The 18075-nt window shown below is 31.6% G+C and overlaps 2 protein-coding genes across 2 annotated transcripts; both read left to right on the forward strand.

The window, feature by feature from the left end:
* Positions 1-8877: 8877 nt before the first annotated feature.
* On the forward strand, positions 8878-13158 carry LOC114753116 (calcium-dependent protein kinase 17-like). Its single transcript, XM_028941779.1, has 8 exons — positions 8878-9592; positions 9864-10007; positions 10465-10617; positions 10710-10825; positions 11489-11656; positions 11788-11915; positions 12032-12131; positions 13063-13158. Exons 1-8 carry the CDS (start codon positions 8878-8880, stop codon positions 13156-13158), a joined length of 1620 nt encoding a protein of 539 aa, XP_028797612.1.
* Positions 13159-14693: 1535 nt separating this feature from the next.
* Positions 14694-17852, forward strand: LOC114753117 (calcium-dependent protein kinase 17-like). Its single transcript, XM_028941780.1, has 4 exons — positions 14694-15243; positions 15508-15651; positions 16386-16538; positions 17737-17852. The coding sequence occupies exons 1-4, from the start codon at positions 14694-14696 to the stop codon at positions 17850-17852; spliced, it is 963 nt and encodes a 320-aa protein (XP_028797613.1).
* Positions 17853-18075: the final 223 nt, after the last annotated feature.

An 18075-nucleotide genomic window follows, 5' to 3' on the forward strand; every position in this document is an offset into this window, starting at 1 on the left:
TTTATAGAGCAAAGGGAGTATTTTCAAAATCAATGTTATTACTTATTAGTAGTATATATTTTCATGTTATAATGTCTTGCCAACACATTTTCATGTTATATTAATTGATATAATATTGATTTTTTTCATGTATACATTGAGATTTATTGAATGGGGGAAAAGGGGGAAACTAGAATGCTGGTAGTTAGAATTTAAATGATGGCAAAAAAATTATTTTTTTAAAAAAATATTTTTCCAGGAAAAAACATCGCTGCATGAAACAAGTTTAACAACGATATTTATGATCAATTAATGAAGATAACAAAGATCCGACAATGTAGGGAATAATAAGTACTAAATTTATTGTAACGTTTAATGAGTTAGATATTCTGACCAAACAAGGAAAACGGTTTTATGTATTTGACCAACAAAAAGTAAATAATTTTGCATGTTGCCAATAAATAAAATACTATTATATATGTATTAATTATAAAAGCTTTCAATAAAATAGTACTAGTAATGCAGTTAGAATTATTGTAATGTTTAATGTGTTAGATATTCCGACCAAACTATATTTTATTGATCCACACAAAGTAAATGATTTTGCGCATTGATGATCAAATATGTTATGACTTATGGTATGGAAACTTGTAATATTTTCCAAGAAAATTCAATAAATTAATTAGAATTTTCAAATAGAAAAAACTTTATTATCTTGTTGAGGCACTACGGGGAAAAAACTTAAAGAGACTGTAATTTATGGGGAAAAAAAAAGTCATTGATATTGAATACTAAAAGCTAATTTGCGTTCATGGAATCCCAGATGGAAATAAAGCTAGTAATTTTTCCCATTAAAAATGCTTTGAATATGATAAGTTACTTAAAAAGCTAGTAATTTTTATAATTGAATAATTTATTTAACTTTTTTAATCTACCTAAATTGGTTAAGTAACCTTTATACTAAGAATAAAAAAATTATAAAACACTTTTTAAATTATTGTAAATGATTTCTTTTGGCCGATAACAAGCTTTATTTTTCCTTATATGTGGTAAATTATCTCTTTTTTATGTTATACCTCAATATTTAATTGAACATTAACCTTTACTCATATCAAAAGGGTCATAAGATACCAACCTCAATGAATCATTTTAAAATTCCAACTTCCAAGTTACGCGTGCTTCTCAGGATTCAGTGATTCTGTGTTTGGTAGTTTAACTAACCTCTTGGACTTACATGCAGCAATATTAGGTTAGGTGAGGTATTATTAAAAGTATCGTACTTAGAACCATAAATTCTATTAAAAAAATAAGAAGAATAATAAATATAGCATTTTCAAGCTAAATTTAAGAATAAAAAAATAATTAGCAACTTTCTGACAAAAAAGGAAAGGAAGACAGTGCAACAATTTGCCAGTTTGTGTCTGAATAAGTTGCAATTATTTGATAATTTCGTGCCTATAGATTAATTAAATTAAGTTATACAATTGCAAAAACATAAACGTCGTAAAAACAAAACAAAATCAACCTTGAATTTTGTATTTAAACAAAAATATTCACCATTTCACTTAATTTTTTTAAAGTAAAAAAAAAAAAAAACAACCCTTTTGCCGTCGAACATGCAGTCCAAATGGATCACATTATGGTAAACAAAAAAATCAACCACATAAATTGACCAAAATCTAGTTATTTAAAAGAAAACACTGAGGTAAACTTTTTCACACATATTATATTGAGTTCTCAATCACACACGGACATGTCAATTTCTCAATCACGGACATGTAAAAAATCTAGGTTAGAAGTTTGATATATTCTGCTTTCTATCCTGCAAATTTAGTATAAAATATATTATTAAGCCTTAATTATCATTATTAATTATTGAGGCGTTAAAAGGGTATTACTATTAACTTGCGAGCCTACTTTTCTCCGATTTGAATTACTCCCTCCGTTCCTTATTATAAGATACAAATAACCAAATTACGTTGATAAAAAAAACAGTTAAAATTAGTTAAGAACAATTAATATATAAAAAGTATAATGTTTTTTCCAATAATGCCCTCATTAATAAGGAGAGAGAGTATGAGAGAGAATAATTAAATTATTAAAAGAAAGAGAAGTGGGGGGAGAGAGAGTATGAGTTGGAGACAAAATAAATAGGGGTAAAATAGGAAATTAATACAAAAGAATAGAGAAAATTTTAAGTGTCTCTTATATATAGGAACATGTCATAAGCATCAAATGTCTCTTATAATAAGGAACGGAGGGAGTATTATTTTTGGTTCTTAATATAAGAGTCAGTTAGAGATTATATTCAATCTTAATTATAAGACTCCAATTTACTTTATCTCTAAATTTATTATGTTTTCTTTATAATATCCCCATTCTTTGTAAGGAATTCTTACCGAAGAATAATTCCAATACATATAATTAAATAGAATAACTTATAAAAATCAACACACATTTGTTATAGTTAATCAATTTAATTAATTTTCTTAATATGTTCAAATTAGTTATCTAACTCTTATATTAAGAACCAAAAGCAGTATTTCATACATATATAAAAAGTCTTAATTTCAACACAGGCATATGACTGCTAGCTATTTTGAAGTGCCTTTTTAATTTCTTCCAAAAGACTAATAAATGAGATAGATAATTATCTGCACTAACCTTAGTAACATTAATATTTATCAATAGTGATTGATGAGTTAAATGAAAGAATCTTTGTTGGCAAAAGAAAAAAAAGAAATTTAACTCCTTTTAGAAAAGACTCATAATTCAAATTATGTTAAAAGAGTTATCATTTCTAATTAAATCGAGCAATAATTTGAATATGATTCAATGATAATGAATCTCATATAATTATGTGTTTTTATATATGTAGTATCAATAATTAGTTATTTGTATTGGAAAAATGTAGACAACACCCTAAAATAGCCCAGCTCTAATTTTAATATTAAGAATTGTACATGAAAAACTGGATTTCTTTGCACCACACATTATTGTGAGAAAGTTTGTTATGGTTTTCATAGAAAAGTTGCATTTATTTTCCTTTCCCTTTCACACGAATTCAAATCCACTTTTCATTATTGCTCATCACTTTGTTCCAAAAAGAACCATCACCATCACCTCAATACCAAACTAAACTTGGCAAAATATTATATATATATATATATATATATATAAAACCGTAGTTATTCATATGCACACAAAAAAAATGTGGTCTATAAAATTTAATTAGGCTCTCATGCATGGCAAGGGAATAATCAAGGATTCTTTTATTGTTTGGAATATATATTAAATAGGAATAAAATTAAAATAATTTTATGGATAGAAAATAACCTTTATTCATTTTTATATAAAATTAAAATAATTAAAAATTTTAATTTTTAAATTTTAAATAATTACTATAGGCACAATGAATAATTTCTGTAGGATCCGAATTAGGGGTAGGTAAATATCTTTTAAAAATATCTTTATTTATATTTTACTACTATTTCTATACATAAGTCACTTGTACTCCATTCTTGCATACCAATAAATATATTAAATTAATAAAAAAAATTTTACCCTTGCCCTCCCATGCTGGAAAACAATTAATTTGCTGGACTAGATTTGGTTTATATATAAACATGTTACATATCTCATCCATTGTACAAATTAGATATCTACTACCTCCGATACTTAATATAAGAGTTTGTTTGACTTTCAATTTGATGTTAAATATAAGACCCAAATCCATTTTATCTTTTATATTTATCTATTTTTTTGCAAAATAGTCATTATAGTAGTTGCACATGTTAAATGTTCTATCAAATAATAGTTCTAACTAATAGACATAATTAGTAAGGGTATTCTAGAGAAGACAACACCTATTTATTACAAATATCTAACTTAAAAAATTTTCTTAATCTACTCAAATTAATCAACTAGCTCTTATATTAAGAATTAGAGATACTATATTGCAATGTTACACACACACACACAAATTGTCAAATTTCTTGTTTAAAATAGTTATATATGAAACATTACTTGGAAGCAAGTGTAATCAAAGACGACGCAAAGTAGAAGAGCCAGTTGAGCACCCATATTGATATCTTTTTTCCTGCACAATATTATAATTATTTTCTTTTTAATCAATATGAATGTCAATATTACTTGATATCATCATCCAAATATATAATATAAAAAATCTGTAGAATTCACAATGAACTCAAACTTCTTGAACTATATGAAATCCACCTAATTTTGGAGTGAAATTTTTCCATTACATAGTGAAATAGAAAACAGCACATCTGTCGTTCGGTGTTAATTAATTAGCTTAGCTTAGTGGTAAAATGAACTAAGATATTGATAGAGGCATAAGGTTCATACCGTAAAGTTTGTTATACGATGATAGTTTTATATTTTATTTAATTCATGAGTAGATGAACTCATTGAATTCTTTAAAACATCATTTTAAAGAAAATTTGAAGTAGTATTTCTATTTATCTGTCATTATCATTTGTCATTTTGAAAGTATATCAGACAATTCTAATAATTATTTTAGGATTTATCTTTGTTTTCACTCACTTCAATCCAGTAAGAGAGATGACAAACTCAATTATTTTTATATATTTTGATATCTTTTATATGGGTTTTGTCAACTTAATTAGTTCTTTTGGCCTTAATTGATTATTAATTGATTTAATATATTTTATTTTGAATTATTATTTTATAGGGGCAAAATTGTCATATTTTGGTTTAATTGTGACTAATTGATTTTTTAGGACAATTAATGCTATCTTATTTTTGAATTTTGTTTGCAGGTTTTTAGAAGATTTAAAAATAAAAAAGAAAAAAAATAAATTAAAAAGAAAAAAATATAATTAAAAATAAATATATAATATAATAAAAAGAGGGAGCAAAACGTTGCGTTTTGCTCCCCCAACCTAATACCCCATAATTCTATTCATCATCAGGAGAAGACCCGGTAGCACACACGAAGAAGACGGAAGCGCAGGAGGGAACTGACGGCAAAACCAGCTTGACGGCGCTAAAACACGAGACGGAGAGAGAGCTGGACAGGAGCAGAAGGGCGAACTAGGCGTCGAGACCGTTGACGGCAATCTCTCCATTCATCTTCTCTGTGTCTTCTCACTGGTGGCAGAGAGAAGATGGCGAGAGTGATAGAGCCAGAGGAGACGGAAGCGAGAACACGCCGAGGAGCTTGGGGGGCGGCAGAGAAAATAAAATGAAAACAGGGGACCGGAGCTGATACGCACAAAAACAGAGCAGCTGGACACGCGAACGAGCTGAGGCGCGGCTGGAGAAAAACAGGGGAGACACGAGCACGCCGAGCGAGCTTGGAGGTGGAAGACACGAGCTGAGAACGAAACACACACACACGCTAGCTGGAGGCGGCGGAAAAGCAGAACGAAGGGCCAGAAGTGTGGCCGACGGACCAGGGGAGAGGGCGGCACCATCCATCATCTTCTTCTCCTTCTCGACAGCACTAGAGGAGAGGTGCCAGAGAGTTCGCCGCTGCCGAGGGAACCAGAAGGAGTGAGACAGCGAAATCAGTTCCCTCACCGTCGAGCTTCCATGGCAAACCGTAACACAGCTCTGATTATGGCATTTTTTATGGCAAATCGTGTCTAGTTTCACAATTCTCTAATTCAACAATAATGGCAGGAGCTTGGATCATCAAAGGAGAGTTTTAGTTGCTTTAATTTTCTGTCTAATAATTGTTTAACAATTTCTAAATCTTAAGATAGTTATTCTGATTATTAGAAAATTTCGTATTGTTAAATCTGATTATCTGTGGAGATTTTTGTAGCCGGATTATTGTTTAGCATTTGACATTGGGTTGTTTATAGCTTTGATTTCAATTATGATGTTGTGGTTATGACATTTGTATTGATTTTGGAGTTAATATATTGTGATTTTCTAAGGTGGCTTGGAATTTTGGATCATATTGTCTCTTGCTAGCTTTAATTCTGTTATTTTAGATTTAAGAGTTCTAATTAAGTATTGGTTTTTAGCATCTTTAATCCTATTTTATTATTCTGGTTGCAGTTAGTAAGTTGGGATTTTAGAAAAATATTTTGTGGCAATTCGAGGTGGCTCGGTTGTTGGATTAAAAGCTTAATTATAATTCTTAATTCATTGTTTTTAACTCCCACACCTTTTAGAGTGATGATTGCCTGCGTTGTTGAATTGGAGGATTGATTATCATCAGTATTATTTGTGTGTCTCATTTTCATTTCTTTAATCTTCATTCATTTTAATCATTTTTTTACATAAAAACAAAAAAAAAGAGTATTTTAATTTCAATTTAATTCATGGTGTTTAATTAGAAATTCTCAAATCAAAAATCCTTTTTATAATTTAGGTTACTGCATTTATTTACTAGGGTTTAATTTCATTTTCGGCTCCTCAAAGTGAATACGACTCGGATTGTGCACTATATTGTATTAATTCGGTTAATTTTTAGAGTAACCCCAAAGCGACAAATTAAGGGCAAGTTAACTTCAAGAGATAATTATATAGAAAGATGATAAATAAAAAGTTGATGGCATATTAAAAAAATTTAAAAAAATGTATAGCATTTTGCTAACTTGCATTATGTAATAAAACCCTATAAACATAAAACAAGTTGAAAAAAAGAGGTGGAGTACATACAAATTGCATAGAGGCAAGTGAGATATATTACAATAGGGGCATATTAGTAGTAATTAGGTAATAACTACCATTGACAACTTTCTAACTGGCTCTCGTACGGAATTTTATAAAAATCACCGGCATTTAATTCATCCACTAAGGAATCCTTTATCCTTTAATTTACCTCAGCGATTGGTAGGATGTTACTCCTCCGGTCCCTATTATAAGACCCCATTTGACTTTTTATTTGGTCCTAATTATAAGACCCTAATCCATTTTGTCTCTTATATTTATGCATTTTTTTTCAAGATAATCCTTATAATAATGATAGTTTTAGTCAATATACTTAATTAGCAAGGATATTTTAGGAATGACAACACTTATTTATTATAAATAACCAACTTAACTTACTTCCTTAATCTCCTCAAATAAGTCAATTGGGTCTTATAATTAGGACCGGAGGAGTATTTGGTAGTGATTCCTACGTGGCTACAAGCTACAAGTTCATTGGGGGAGTGTACGTTTTTTTTTGGAAGATCTGTTAGCGAGTTTGTATATATACTCTTCTAATTGTACTTGTGAATAATTTCTAACATCTTTTATATAAATAAATAAAATTTAAAATTTACTAACTCTCATTTAAAATTCAACAACATTTTAATTTTATTCTTATTTAATATACATTATATCTCTTGTAAACAAAGTCTACACAATAATAAATGAAAGATAAAATTATATATTTATATACAATGTTTCTCTCACTGCCCTATATAAATAGGACAAAAAAATATCTTCTTTTCCTATCCTATAAATTAGAAGAGAGGAGCACTTGCCAAAGTTTTATAATATAAGAGTTAGTTGAAGAATCGAATTTGATCCTAAATATAATATCTCAATTTATTCTGTTTCCTTTATTTACCATTTTTTAAATTAAGTTACCTACCCTATAAAAGGATATATAATCTATTATTGCACATTGGATTATTCAAGAAAAATCACGTCACATTTGTTATAATTAACTTACTCATCTTGTTTTTTAATCTACAAAAATTAATCAAATAACCCTTATATTAAAGTATGGTGGGTTTACTCCCAAAAAAAAAAAAAGTATGGCGGGGTAGTATAATTAGTATTAGGATTAGAATATTTTATAAAAATAAATACTCCTTTTGATCTGTAATATATGAACTAGTTGAAGAATGAAATTTAATATTAGATATACAAAATCTCATTTCATTTTGTTTTTCATATACATTTATCGTACTTCCCCAAATAATATAATATAATGTTATGCAAGATATTTTAGAGAGACCATATCATATTTATTATAGTTAATCTATTTGATTTTCTTAACCAATTCAAATTAGTTAAATATCTCATATATTAATAACTAGAGGAAATATTAATCAACATTTTTTGGCCAAGGAAAAATTAATCAACATTGATTGAGTCAAGTGGAAAATTACTCAATTCCCCTTATACATATACAAGTAAAGCTAACTATTTCCTTTTAAAAAAAAAAAGTGTCAAAAGAACTGCAATCAATTGGATTTTTTTCCCGGCCAATTGGATTAAACAATACTTGAAAAATTTGGTAAATAACTAACTAGTTTTTATATTAATAAGTGAAATACTAAATTATATACATGTGTGAGTTTTGCTTGAGAAGGGGCAAGCTTCAAGAGTGAAGGGGATGCATGTATGTTTCGGGACAACATTTGACTTGGGGTGAGTTACAAGTTGCAGTTGTGAGAAAGCAAAGGTTTTGACATAAAACAGACCAAAATCTATGTCTTTCCGAAGGATTCTCTTCTCCTTTTAGCCACCACACACGCACACACACTTCCTAAATTTGCCGTCTTTCAAATCTTGATCCTTACCCACTAGCTCTTCCTACAATCTCTCACCATCTCCAACATTATCTCGTAACAAAACAAATACTCCTCCGGTCCTAAATGTAAGACCCTTATACTCTCTAGTATAAGGGTCTTACATTTAGGACCGGAGGAGTAATTAATAATAAACAAACAAAACAATATCCCTTGCTTTCCATTTATGTTTGCTTTTTTATTTCCTATTTCCTATTTTCTAATTTTTATTTTTATCTTTATCCCCCAAATTATTCTCTCTCTCTCTCTCCAGAATCCAGCCTCACAAGTTTTGCCTTCAAACCCCCAAAGCCCCCAACTCTCTCAAAACTTGACCTTTCCTTATCTTATATCTGTCTCAATCTCTTTCAACATCTATTTCTTTTCCCCCGCCATGGGCAACTGTTGCTCCGGCAAGGGCAGCGATGCCCCGGTCACCGACAACAACAAGGGAGGAGAAGCAAACGCCGACAACCAACAGAACAATGCATCAACAGGAGGAGGTGGAAACAACCCCGGGACATCCACCCCTACCAAACCTCCGTCCTCCAAGCCTTCTCCGACACCGTCCCCTCCTCGGGCGAAAAAGGCCACCCCGATCGGCACCGTCCTTGGCCGGCCCATGGAGGACGTGAAGGCCACGTATAGCATTGGAAAGGAGCTAGGACGAGGACAATTCGGAGTCACACATTTATGTACAAATAAAGCAACGGGCCAGCAATTTGCATGCAAAACCATAGCCAAAAGGAAGCTTGCGAGCAAAGATGACATAGAAGATGTACGTAGGGAGGTTCAAATCATGCACCATTTGGCTGGTCAGCCTAATATTGTGGAACTCAAAGGTGCGTACGAAGATAAACAATCGGTTCATCTCGTCATGGAGCTCTGCGCCGGGGGCGAGCTCTTCGACCGGATCATCGCCAGAGGTCATTACACCGAGCGAGCCGCCGCGTCCTTGTTGAGAACCATAGTGCAGATCGTCCATACTTGCCATTCCATGGGCGTCATACATAGAGATCTTAAGCCTGAGAATTTCCTCTTGCTTAATAAGGACGAGAATTCTCCCCTCAAAGCCACCGATTTCGGTTTATCCGTTTTTTACAAGCAAGGTTCATTAAGTTTCATCTCCTTCATTCGCAATAATTTTCTCCATTGTTACCGAGCTCAAGCTTTGTGTGTGTGTGTGTGTGTGTGTGTGTGTGTGTGTGTGGTCATTGGCATAATACCAGAAACCCTTGTAACGTCCCTATTAATCGAGCAAACAGTTTAAACCAGAGATGAATATTATAAAGGGTAAAACTTATTATCAAGGATGATAATTTTTTGTTCATTTGAATGGGTTCTGATGATAGAATAATTTGAATGGTTTGAATTTGTCAGGAGAGGTATTTAAAGACGTTGTTGGGAGTGCATATTATATAGCACCAGAAGTATTGAGGAGGAAATACGGGCCAGAAGCTGATATCTGGAGTGTTGGTGTTATGCTTTACATTCTTCTTTGTGGTATTCCTCCATTTTGGGCAGGTTCGTATATTTATATATCTTTCTTCAGTTTTGGCCAAAAAAAAAATATATGTTTCTTTCAATAGAGTCACCTCATTTTAAAACTCTACATACTCAGAAATAAATAACTCGGTAGAAAGTTACGCAAACTTAATCACTGATCTTGATTTTAAACCTGGGTTCGATTGGTTAGATGTCCCTCTTCTCAAAACTGACATTAAAAGTCCTCCATGATCGACGTTACAAACTTGTTTCCTTGTAAAAGTTAACAAAAGAAAAATCTACATGAAATAGAGTCTTAAGCTGAACCTTGTTACGAGAATGCCTTGCCAGTCAATGGGACTAATTAAAAGCAACAAATTTGTGTGTTATTTGAAGAGGTTAAAAAGAAATTAAGTCCCAAAAGAGAAAACAAAAATGCATATATAGTGGAAATTAAATTGAAAGTTGGATTATAATAAATGGTGGGATTTTGCAGAATCTGAAAATGGAATATTCAATGCAATATTACGAGGGCATGTTGATTTTACAACCGATCCATGGCCAAGCATATCTGCTTCAGCAAAAGATCTCATCAGAAAAATGTTGAATTCAGATCCCAGGCAGAGGCTCACAGCCTATCAAGTCTTGAGTATGTTATATCCATTCTTTTTTCTTTCTTTCTTTCTTCAATCTCCTTCAATTTATCTTTTGCATTGATTATTAATATTATATTAAAACCAGATCATCCATGGATAAAGGAGGATGGAGAAGCACCAGATACGCCTCTTGATAATGCTGTGCTCAACAGACTCAAGCAATTCAGAGCGATGAATCAATTCAAGAAAGTTGCTCTAAAGGTATAATAATTAATTACCCATACGCCTTTGAATAAACCTGATACTTTTTTCTTTTTTTTTGATGAAGTGAATAAACAAGATACTACTCCTGTTTCTTAATTAAGAAAGTATGATAAATCACTTAATTATAATAAATGTGACCTGATCTCCCTAAAATATCCTTGTGTAACATAAGATTATACACTACTACCTCTATATAAATTTACGAATATTAAAGAAATAAGTTAAGTTAGGATTTTTGTAATAAATAAATATTATCTTTCGTAAAATATTCTTATTAACCATATGCATTTGAATCACCTTTGATAGTAACTCCTTAATATATGCAATTATCATAGGGATTACTTAAGGGCAAAATGGATAAATATTGTAGATAAAGTAAATTGGGATCTTATACCTAGGACTAAATTGAATCTCCAACTAGCTCCTATATTAAATACTGGAGGTAGTAATTTATAAATTAGGTAAGTTGGTTTGAGAAAAAAGAATATAAATATGAAAGAAAAAGTAGATTCAAATCTTATATTTAAGACCAAATCTAAATCCCAACTAGCTCCTATATTAAGGATAGGAGGTAGTATTATTTGCTCTGAAAATATTTTATAAAGCAGCAAGAAATGGACTCAGCTTGATATATACACACACACATATATGTATGTGCAGGTAATTGCTGGGTGCTTATCAGAGGAAGAAATCATGGGGTTAAAGAAAATGTTCAAAGGAATGGACACTGACAATAGTGGAACCATAACCATTGAAGAGCTCAAGCAAGGGCTTGCAAAGCAGGGCACAAAACTAAGTGAACAAGAAGTCAAGCAATTATTAGAAGCTGTAAGTCCCCTTTAATTATTAATTACGAAAAAAATCTTCCTTCTGTGATATTTCATTACAAATAATACATGATTTTTTTGTGTGAATTAATAATGTTTCTTTGTGTATAAATGAATTATTATATATTACAGGCTGATGCTGATGGCAATGGAACCATAGATTATGACGAGTTCATTACAGCAACATTGCATTTGAACCGAATCAACAAAGAAGAACATCTTTATACTGCTTTCCAATACTTTGATAAAGACAATAGCGGGTAATTATTATATAAATTGATCATTATCTGAATATATTAATATTAATAATTAATTAGACTATTTAGTACAATTTGATTCTAATTAACTAAGGTTTCACATATAACTGTCGTTTCAGGTTCATTACGGTTGAAGAACTAGAGCAGGCACTCCGAGAATATAACATGCATGATGGTAGGGACATCAACGAAATATTATCAGAAGTCGATTCCGATAATGTAAGTCCTCAAAGTGAAATTAAAAGTTTTATAATTTCTTCTATAACAATAAGGGGATTTCTTGTTTTCTTGGTTAGTAATATTGATTGATAGTGGGAAAGATTAAACAACCAAGTTCTTAATTAATTAAGAAGTTGACAAAAAGATCAAAATGGCATCTTTTCTTGCATTATATATAAAACCAATCTCTGAAATTATACATGGGTTACATATTATATAGCGAAATAGTAGTGATAAAGAGAAAAGGATCAAAGTAAAGACAAATAATAACTAACTCCTCTCCCATTCTCTAGATCAAGTGAAGTCAACGGACTAAAATTTTAAATATAAGGCTTGGATTGGGATAAGCTTTTAGGTCATTAATCAAAACTCACTTAAACCCTAAAAAGCCAATTGATACCCAAAATGATACTATCTCCTGTCCTAATTATAAGACCTTATTTGTATACTACAAATGAGATTTTATAATTAGAATATGAGGTAATAGTTTGATTTTGGAGATAAATAGCAGATTTTGGCCAAAAGCCAAAGCTAGTTTTGGAGCTTCTGACTTCTGATTATTCTCTATATATATGTATATTTATATTATCCAAACAATTTACTGTCAAATTGATGTTTTCTTAATAAAAGTATATTTAAATATAAATCACATTACAACTTTTACCCCAACCTTAATTTTCAAAATATAATGGAGATAAAAAATTTTGCCAGCATTAATCCAAACAAGCATTAAGAAGGCATCATAGTAGATATTTTTTAACCTAGTCCCTCTCATCAGGCTAATGACCGATCCGATTTGGTTTGGTTCATGTGCAAAGACTCTGACATATCATTAGTTGTATCGTTTTCTAGAATTTGTGTGCATACTATAAATATATAAATGTATATATATATGTATATGATTGAATATTGTTCAATCTTGTGGGGACAGGATGGTCGGATCAACTATGAGGAGTTCTCGGCAATGATGAGGAAAGGAGCTCCGGAAGCCCAAACCAGGAAGAGACGTACGGAGTCATTTGTTTAATTTCATGAGATCTTCAAAATGATCGAAAGGACTCGATCGGAGGAGGAGGAAGTGTAACATGATTTTTAAAAGGGATCCATCCATCATTATTCAGCTTCAGGCCCTTTAATTTTCATCGGAGGATAAACTCGTTCGTACGTACGTGCATGGGACGTGAAAGAAAGAAACATTGTGAATATATTCATTGTCTGTTGGTTGCGAGGGGATATAAGTTAAGGATTTGGTCATCATCATTCATCAGGGATGAACACAGGAGAAAAAGACAGACCCATTCAAAACACACACACAGAGGATAAGTTAATTTGATCATCATGAATAATGTAAAAAAATTTTCTGGGTTTTGATTCGCTTATTCTTTTCTTTCTCTCCATTTTTTGCTGCAATCATTAATGGAGGAATCAAAGGGTGTATTCTTATGTATTCATTCTTTAATTGATTAATAGGTTTAAATTTTCTTCTCCAATGGCGTCATAATTATATATATTCGCATGGTTGTATAAATGTTCTCTATCACACATTCACACGCACAAAATTCTAATATATACATATATATATATATGAAAAAATAACAAGAAAAGACCATAAAAATTGAAAATTGTAAATAAGGTATTTTGTCAAAATTTGTCGTCATTTGCCACTCATTTGTTGTCAAAACCTATAGAAGTCTTATAACGGTTTTTGATATGTGATTTGCAATATATATATATATATGTGTGTGTGTGTGTGATTTTCCCTACATATATCTGCATAATTAATCTAAAAAATATTTCTTATTTAGGGGATCAACACTGATAATTAGAAATTATAAGTAAAATTGAGCATGTGATCTCCTACTTATAGGAAGATAGCTTTGGTTTACTAACCTATAGCTAGCTGCACCATATAGTTTTGATTAAAGCACTTCTGTTAAGTCTCTTCACCTAACCTTAAAAAAAAAAAGAAAATAAAATAAAAATACATCAAACGCCCTAATCTTTTATATGCTGCATCCAGCATGTTGATCTTATTTTTCTGATGCATATAGCTAGTACCCTAATAACATCCTAAAAACGGTGCAAATAAAAAAAATAATATCAGAGTGCTGAATGTACAAAAAAATAAGATCGAAGTACTAGATGCACTATAAAAAATTAGAATGCTGAATGCATTTGAAAAATAAGATCAGGTACTGGATCGAGCTTTATCTAAAAATATCTAATGATATCATATGATGTCTACTTTTTAATTTTAACCTAAAATAGAGTTAGATGCGTGTGTTTCCTCAGGATTCTGCTCAACCTGTTCCTTAACAACCAGACAAATATCCCTAATTCTCGCTCAAATTTTCCTTCTTCTATCACCACCTTTAATTTAATTTCTCCATTTCATTCCACAAATCAAAAATAAACAAAGAAACTATGTATCCCTTTTTTCCCTCATAACCCTCCAATTTATAGACATGCCCAATACGTTCTCCTTTGGTAATTTTTTCCCCCCATCTTATACCTCTCCTAACCTCTGTCTTCCTCGTTTCACATAAAAAATACCCCACCACCATGTTGATGAACATCGACAGCCACACCCAAGCTGGCCCCGGTGGCGAGATCTTCACCGAGCCCATGGAAGTTCTGAAGGCCACTTATAGCATTGGAAATGAGATAGGGCGAGGCCAAACTGGGCCTACGTATATATGTACACACAAGTTAACAGGCGAACCATTTGCATGCAAAACCATAGCCAAGACGAAGCTCAAGAACAAAGATGATATAGAGGATGAAGTTACTAACGTCCAAATCATGCAACATTTGGCTGGCCAGCCTAATATTGTGGAGCTCAAAGGCTTGTATGAGGACTCACAATCGATTCGTGTCGTCAAGGAGCTCTGCGCCGGCGGTGAGATCCTCGATCGGATCATTGCCAACGGCTACCACAGTGAGCGAGCTGCGGCGGCGCTGTTACGGGACATAGTTCAAGCCATCCATACTTGCCACTCCATGGGTGTCATCCATAGAGATATATGCCTTGAGCATTTTCTCTTTCTTAATGACGAGGCCAGTTCTCCCCTCAAACTCGTTGATTTCACTCTTTCTTCTTTTTACCAACAAGGTTAATAAGTTCATCTCCTTCCATCACACACACATATATCGATCATATATGTACATCTAATTTTCTTGACTTAGTTATAATTCATTTTTTGAAAAACATGGGGACCAATTGATTAAATGATTGAAAGTTATGAGATTGATGATGAGCTTAATGAGTTAAAGGATTGAATTATAATTGAGTTAAATTATGGAGACAAAATAATTAAATTATAACTAAGTAGCAAAATAGTTTTTTTTTTTTTTAAATTTGTTGTGATTTTGTTAGGAGAGGTGTTTGACTTGGTCGCTGGGAGTGCGTGTTACGTGGCACCTGAGGTGTTGAAGAGGGAATATGGGCCAGAAATTGACATTTGGAGTGCTGGGGTCATCCTTTACACTCTTCTTTGTGGTGTTCATCCATTTTGGCCAGGTTCTCACACACGCATACCCCTTTGATTTCTCTCCAATAATCGTCACAATTCAAATACATTTTGTTTCTTCGTTCAAAAAATATAATTTGTTTTATATTTATATAGATAATATTTGGGTCAAGTTTTACCATATAGCAAGGCCGAAAGTTTCAAAATTTGTAAATACTTTAAAAAAGGGGTGGGGGTGGGAATTATTTTAAGGTCCTAAAGAAGTATCCAGAGGATAATTACTAAAAAGTTCGAATGATAAATGAGTAGTTAAACTTGAAATATGCTATCATTTCCTATACTAGAATTTGTCATTATAAGCTATTCATTTGTTAAGGGACCTTTTAGTAATTTTCTTTTGTCAGGATCTTATACTATCCCCAAAAAAATCATGTTAAATGAGTTACGTTCAGTTAAATACAACAATTTTAGAATCTAATCCAAGAATATCATATAATATAAAAATTAGGGTAAAATAGTATCCAATACTCTAATGTTATTTTTCAATAGTATCCAACATTTATTTATAGCGTATATAGTACCTTGATATTATTTTTCCAGCATATCCAAGACTCTGGATGTTATTTTTCAGTTGCATCCAACGTCATCGTCTTATTTATAATTTAAAGTACTATGAATGAATTACCAGAAAAATAATGTGCGTGTATATCAAATGAATATTTTGTTATAAATGTGAATGGTGGGATTAAAATTTGTGGGCTAAAATAGATTTGAATTACGACAGCACATGCAAATGGGATATTCGATGATATCGAAAGAGGCGAATATGACTTGTCAAGGGATCCATGGCCAACCATATCTCCTTCAGCAAAAGACCTTCTCACTAAAATGTTGAATTCAGATCCCAACCACAGGCTCACAGCCGATCAAGTCTTGAGTATGTTGTATTCTTAATATAAGAGCTACTTATTAATTTAAATAGATTAATTAAAAATGCTAAACAAATTAGTTAGTTATAATAAATAGGGTTAAGGTGTGCCCAGCACCCCGAACTATTTACCCAGGTGCGTCCAGTGGCCTAAAGTAATTTTGGGTGCATCCAGTGTCCTAAACTAATTAAAATGGTGCGTCCATATCCCAAGCTAACAGAAATGTTATGTTTAACTGTTACTTTCCTGACTCAGCTTAAAGTTGACCTCAGATATTCTACATGGTAGACACATGGGCACCCGATATGTATTATTCTTACTCAAAAGTCAATTTATTTAGAAGAAGAGGAAGGAAATAAATTCAATTTTGAGTAAGAATAATACATATCAAATGTCCATATGTCTACCATTTAGAATATCTGGGGTCAACTTTAAGCTGAGTCAGGAAAGTAACAGTTAAACATAACATTTCTGTTAGCTTGGGATATAGACGCACCATTTTAATTAGTTTATGACACTGGATACACCCAAAATTACTTTAGGTCACTGGACGCACCTGGGTAAATAATTCAGGGTGCTGGGCGCACCTTAGCCCTAATAAATACTATTTAATTCTAACTATATTTAATGAGGTTCACTAATCTTCACAATTTATTCCAGAAATCTCTTATAGATTGAAATGGACATGTAAGAATATTTTAATAACTTGCACTGTATTAATTGGGATAAAGTTAGTGGATAGAAGGATGTTATCGGAATAAAAAAATTTCTTTAAAAAAAACACATTAAAAAACAGAGCGTAAATCCATATATATATATATCCTCTCCAGTGTTGCACTTTTTACAATTTAACAGATATAAATAGAGGCAGTCATTTAACACTATATCTAATTCTCATTTATGATTTAAAAGAATTTCAATATATGTACGGCAATGCTTCTAACCCAAATGTGAAATGACACTAAATATTTTTTAAAATTTTTTTCTTAAATGTAAAGTTACTAGTTTAACCCTTTATGGGTATGATGGGTATGTGAGTTTTCTTCTATTGGGTGAAGGATGATAAGAGAAAAAGAATTTCAATATATATTACATATCTGGCATTATATATAATATATCACCATCTTGAGATGTAGGCTCATGCATGTTCTAATAACAGATTAATTAAGCACTGATATTTATAATTCTGAAACTAATTTGAAACAGATCATCCATGGATCAAGGAAGATGGAGAAGCACCGGATCAACCTCTTGACGATATTGTGATGAATAGGTTTAAGCTCTTGAAAGCATTTAGGTTCTTCCATTGGAGTAGTCTGTAATATTATTGGTGAGATATTAACTAGATTCATACTTAAATAATTTTGTCCATCAGAATTATTTAAACCGGCAGGTTGATCGATTTGTTAATTTCAAGCAAACAAGCATGACTGTTGATAAATATGTTTATTGAAATATATAGATATGGCTGATAACATATTAATATACATTAAAAAAGAATGCTCACCCTTACACTTGCCTGGATTGGCCCGTCCCATACTAGCT

The sequence above is a fragment of the Neltuma alba genome, unplaced genomic scaffold (genome assembly GCF_004799145.2).
Source record: "Neltuma alba isolate B1F8T4 unplaced genomic scaffold, ASM479914v2 tig00007707_pilon, whole genome shotgun sequence".
Taxonomy (NCBI): domain Eukaryota; kingdom Viridiplantae; phylum Streptophyta; class Magnoliopsida; order Fabales; family Fabaceae; genus Neltuma; species Neltuma alba.

Excerpts from the sequence above, each read along its gene's own strand:
- LOC114753116 (XM_028941779.1), top strand. The coding sequence starts at position 8,878 with ATGGGCAACTGTTGCTCCGGCAAGGGCAGCGATGCCCCGGTCACCGAC. Across the intron at positions 9,593-9,863 it reads ATCCGTTTTTTACAAGCAAG|GAGAGGTATTTAAAGACGTT; the intron begins GTTCATTAAGTT and ends TGAATTTGTCAG. Across the intron at positions 10,008-10,464 it reads TATTCCTCCATTTTGGGCAG|AATCTGAAAATGGAATATTC; the intron begins GTTCGTATATTT and ends GGGATTTTGCAG.
- LOC114753117 (XM_028941780.1), top strand. The coding sequence starts at position 14,694 with ATGTTGATGAACATCGACAGCCACACCCAAGCTGGCCCCGGTGGCGAG. Across the intron at positions 15,244-15,507 it reads TTCTTCTTTTTACCAACAAG|GAGAGGTGTTTGACTTGGTC; the intron begins GTTAATAAGTTC and ends TGATTTTGTTAG. Across the intron at positions 16,539-17,736 it reads CACAGCCGATCAAGTCTTGA|ATCATCCATGGATCAAGGAA; the intron begins GTATGTTGTATT and ends AATTTGAAACAG.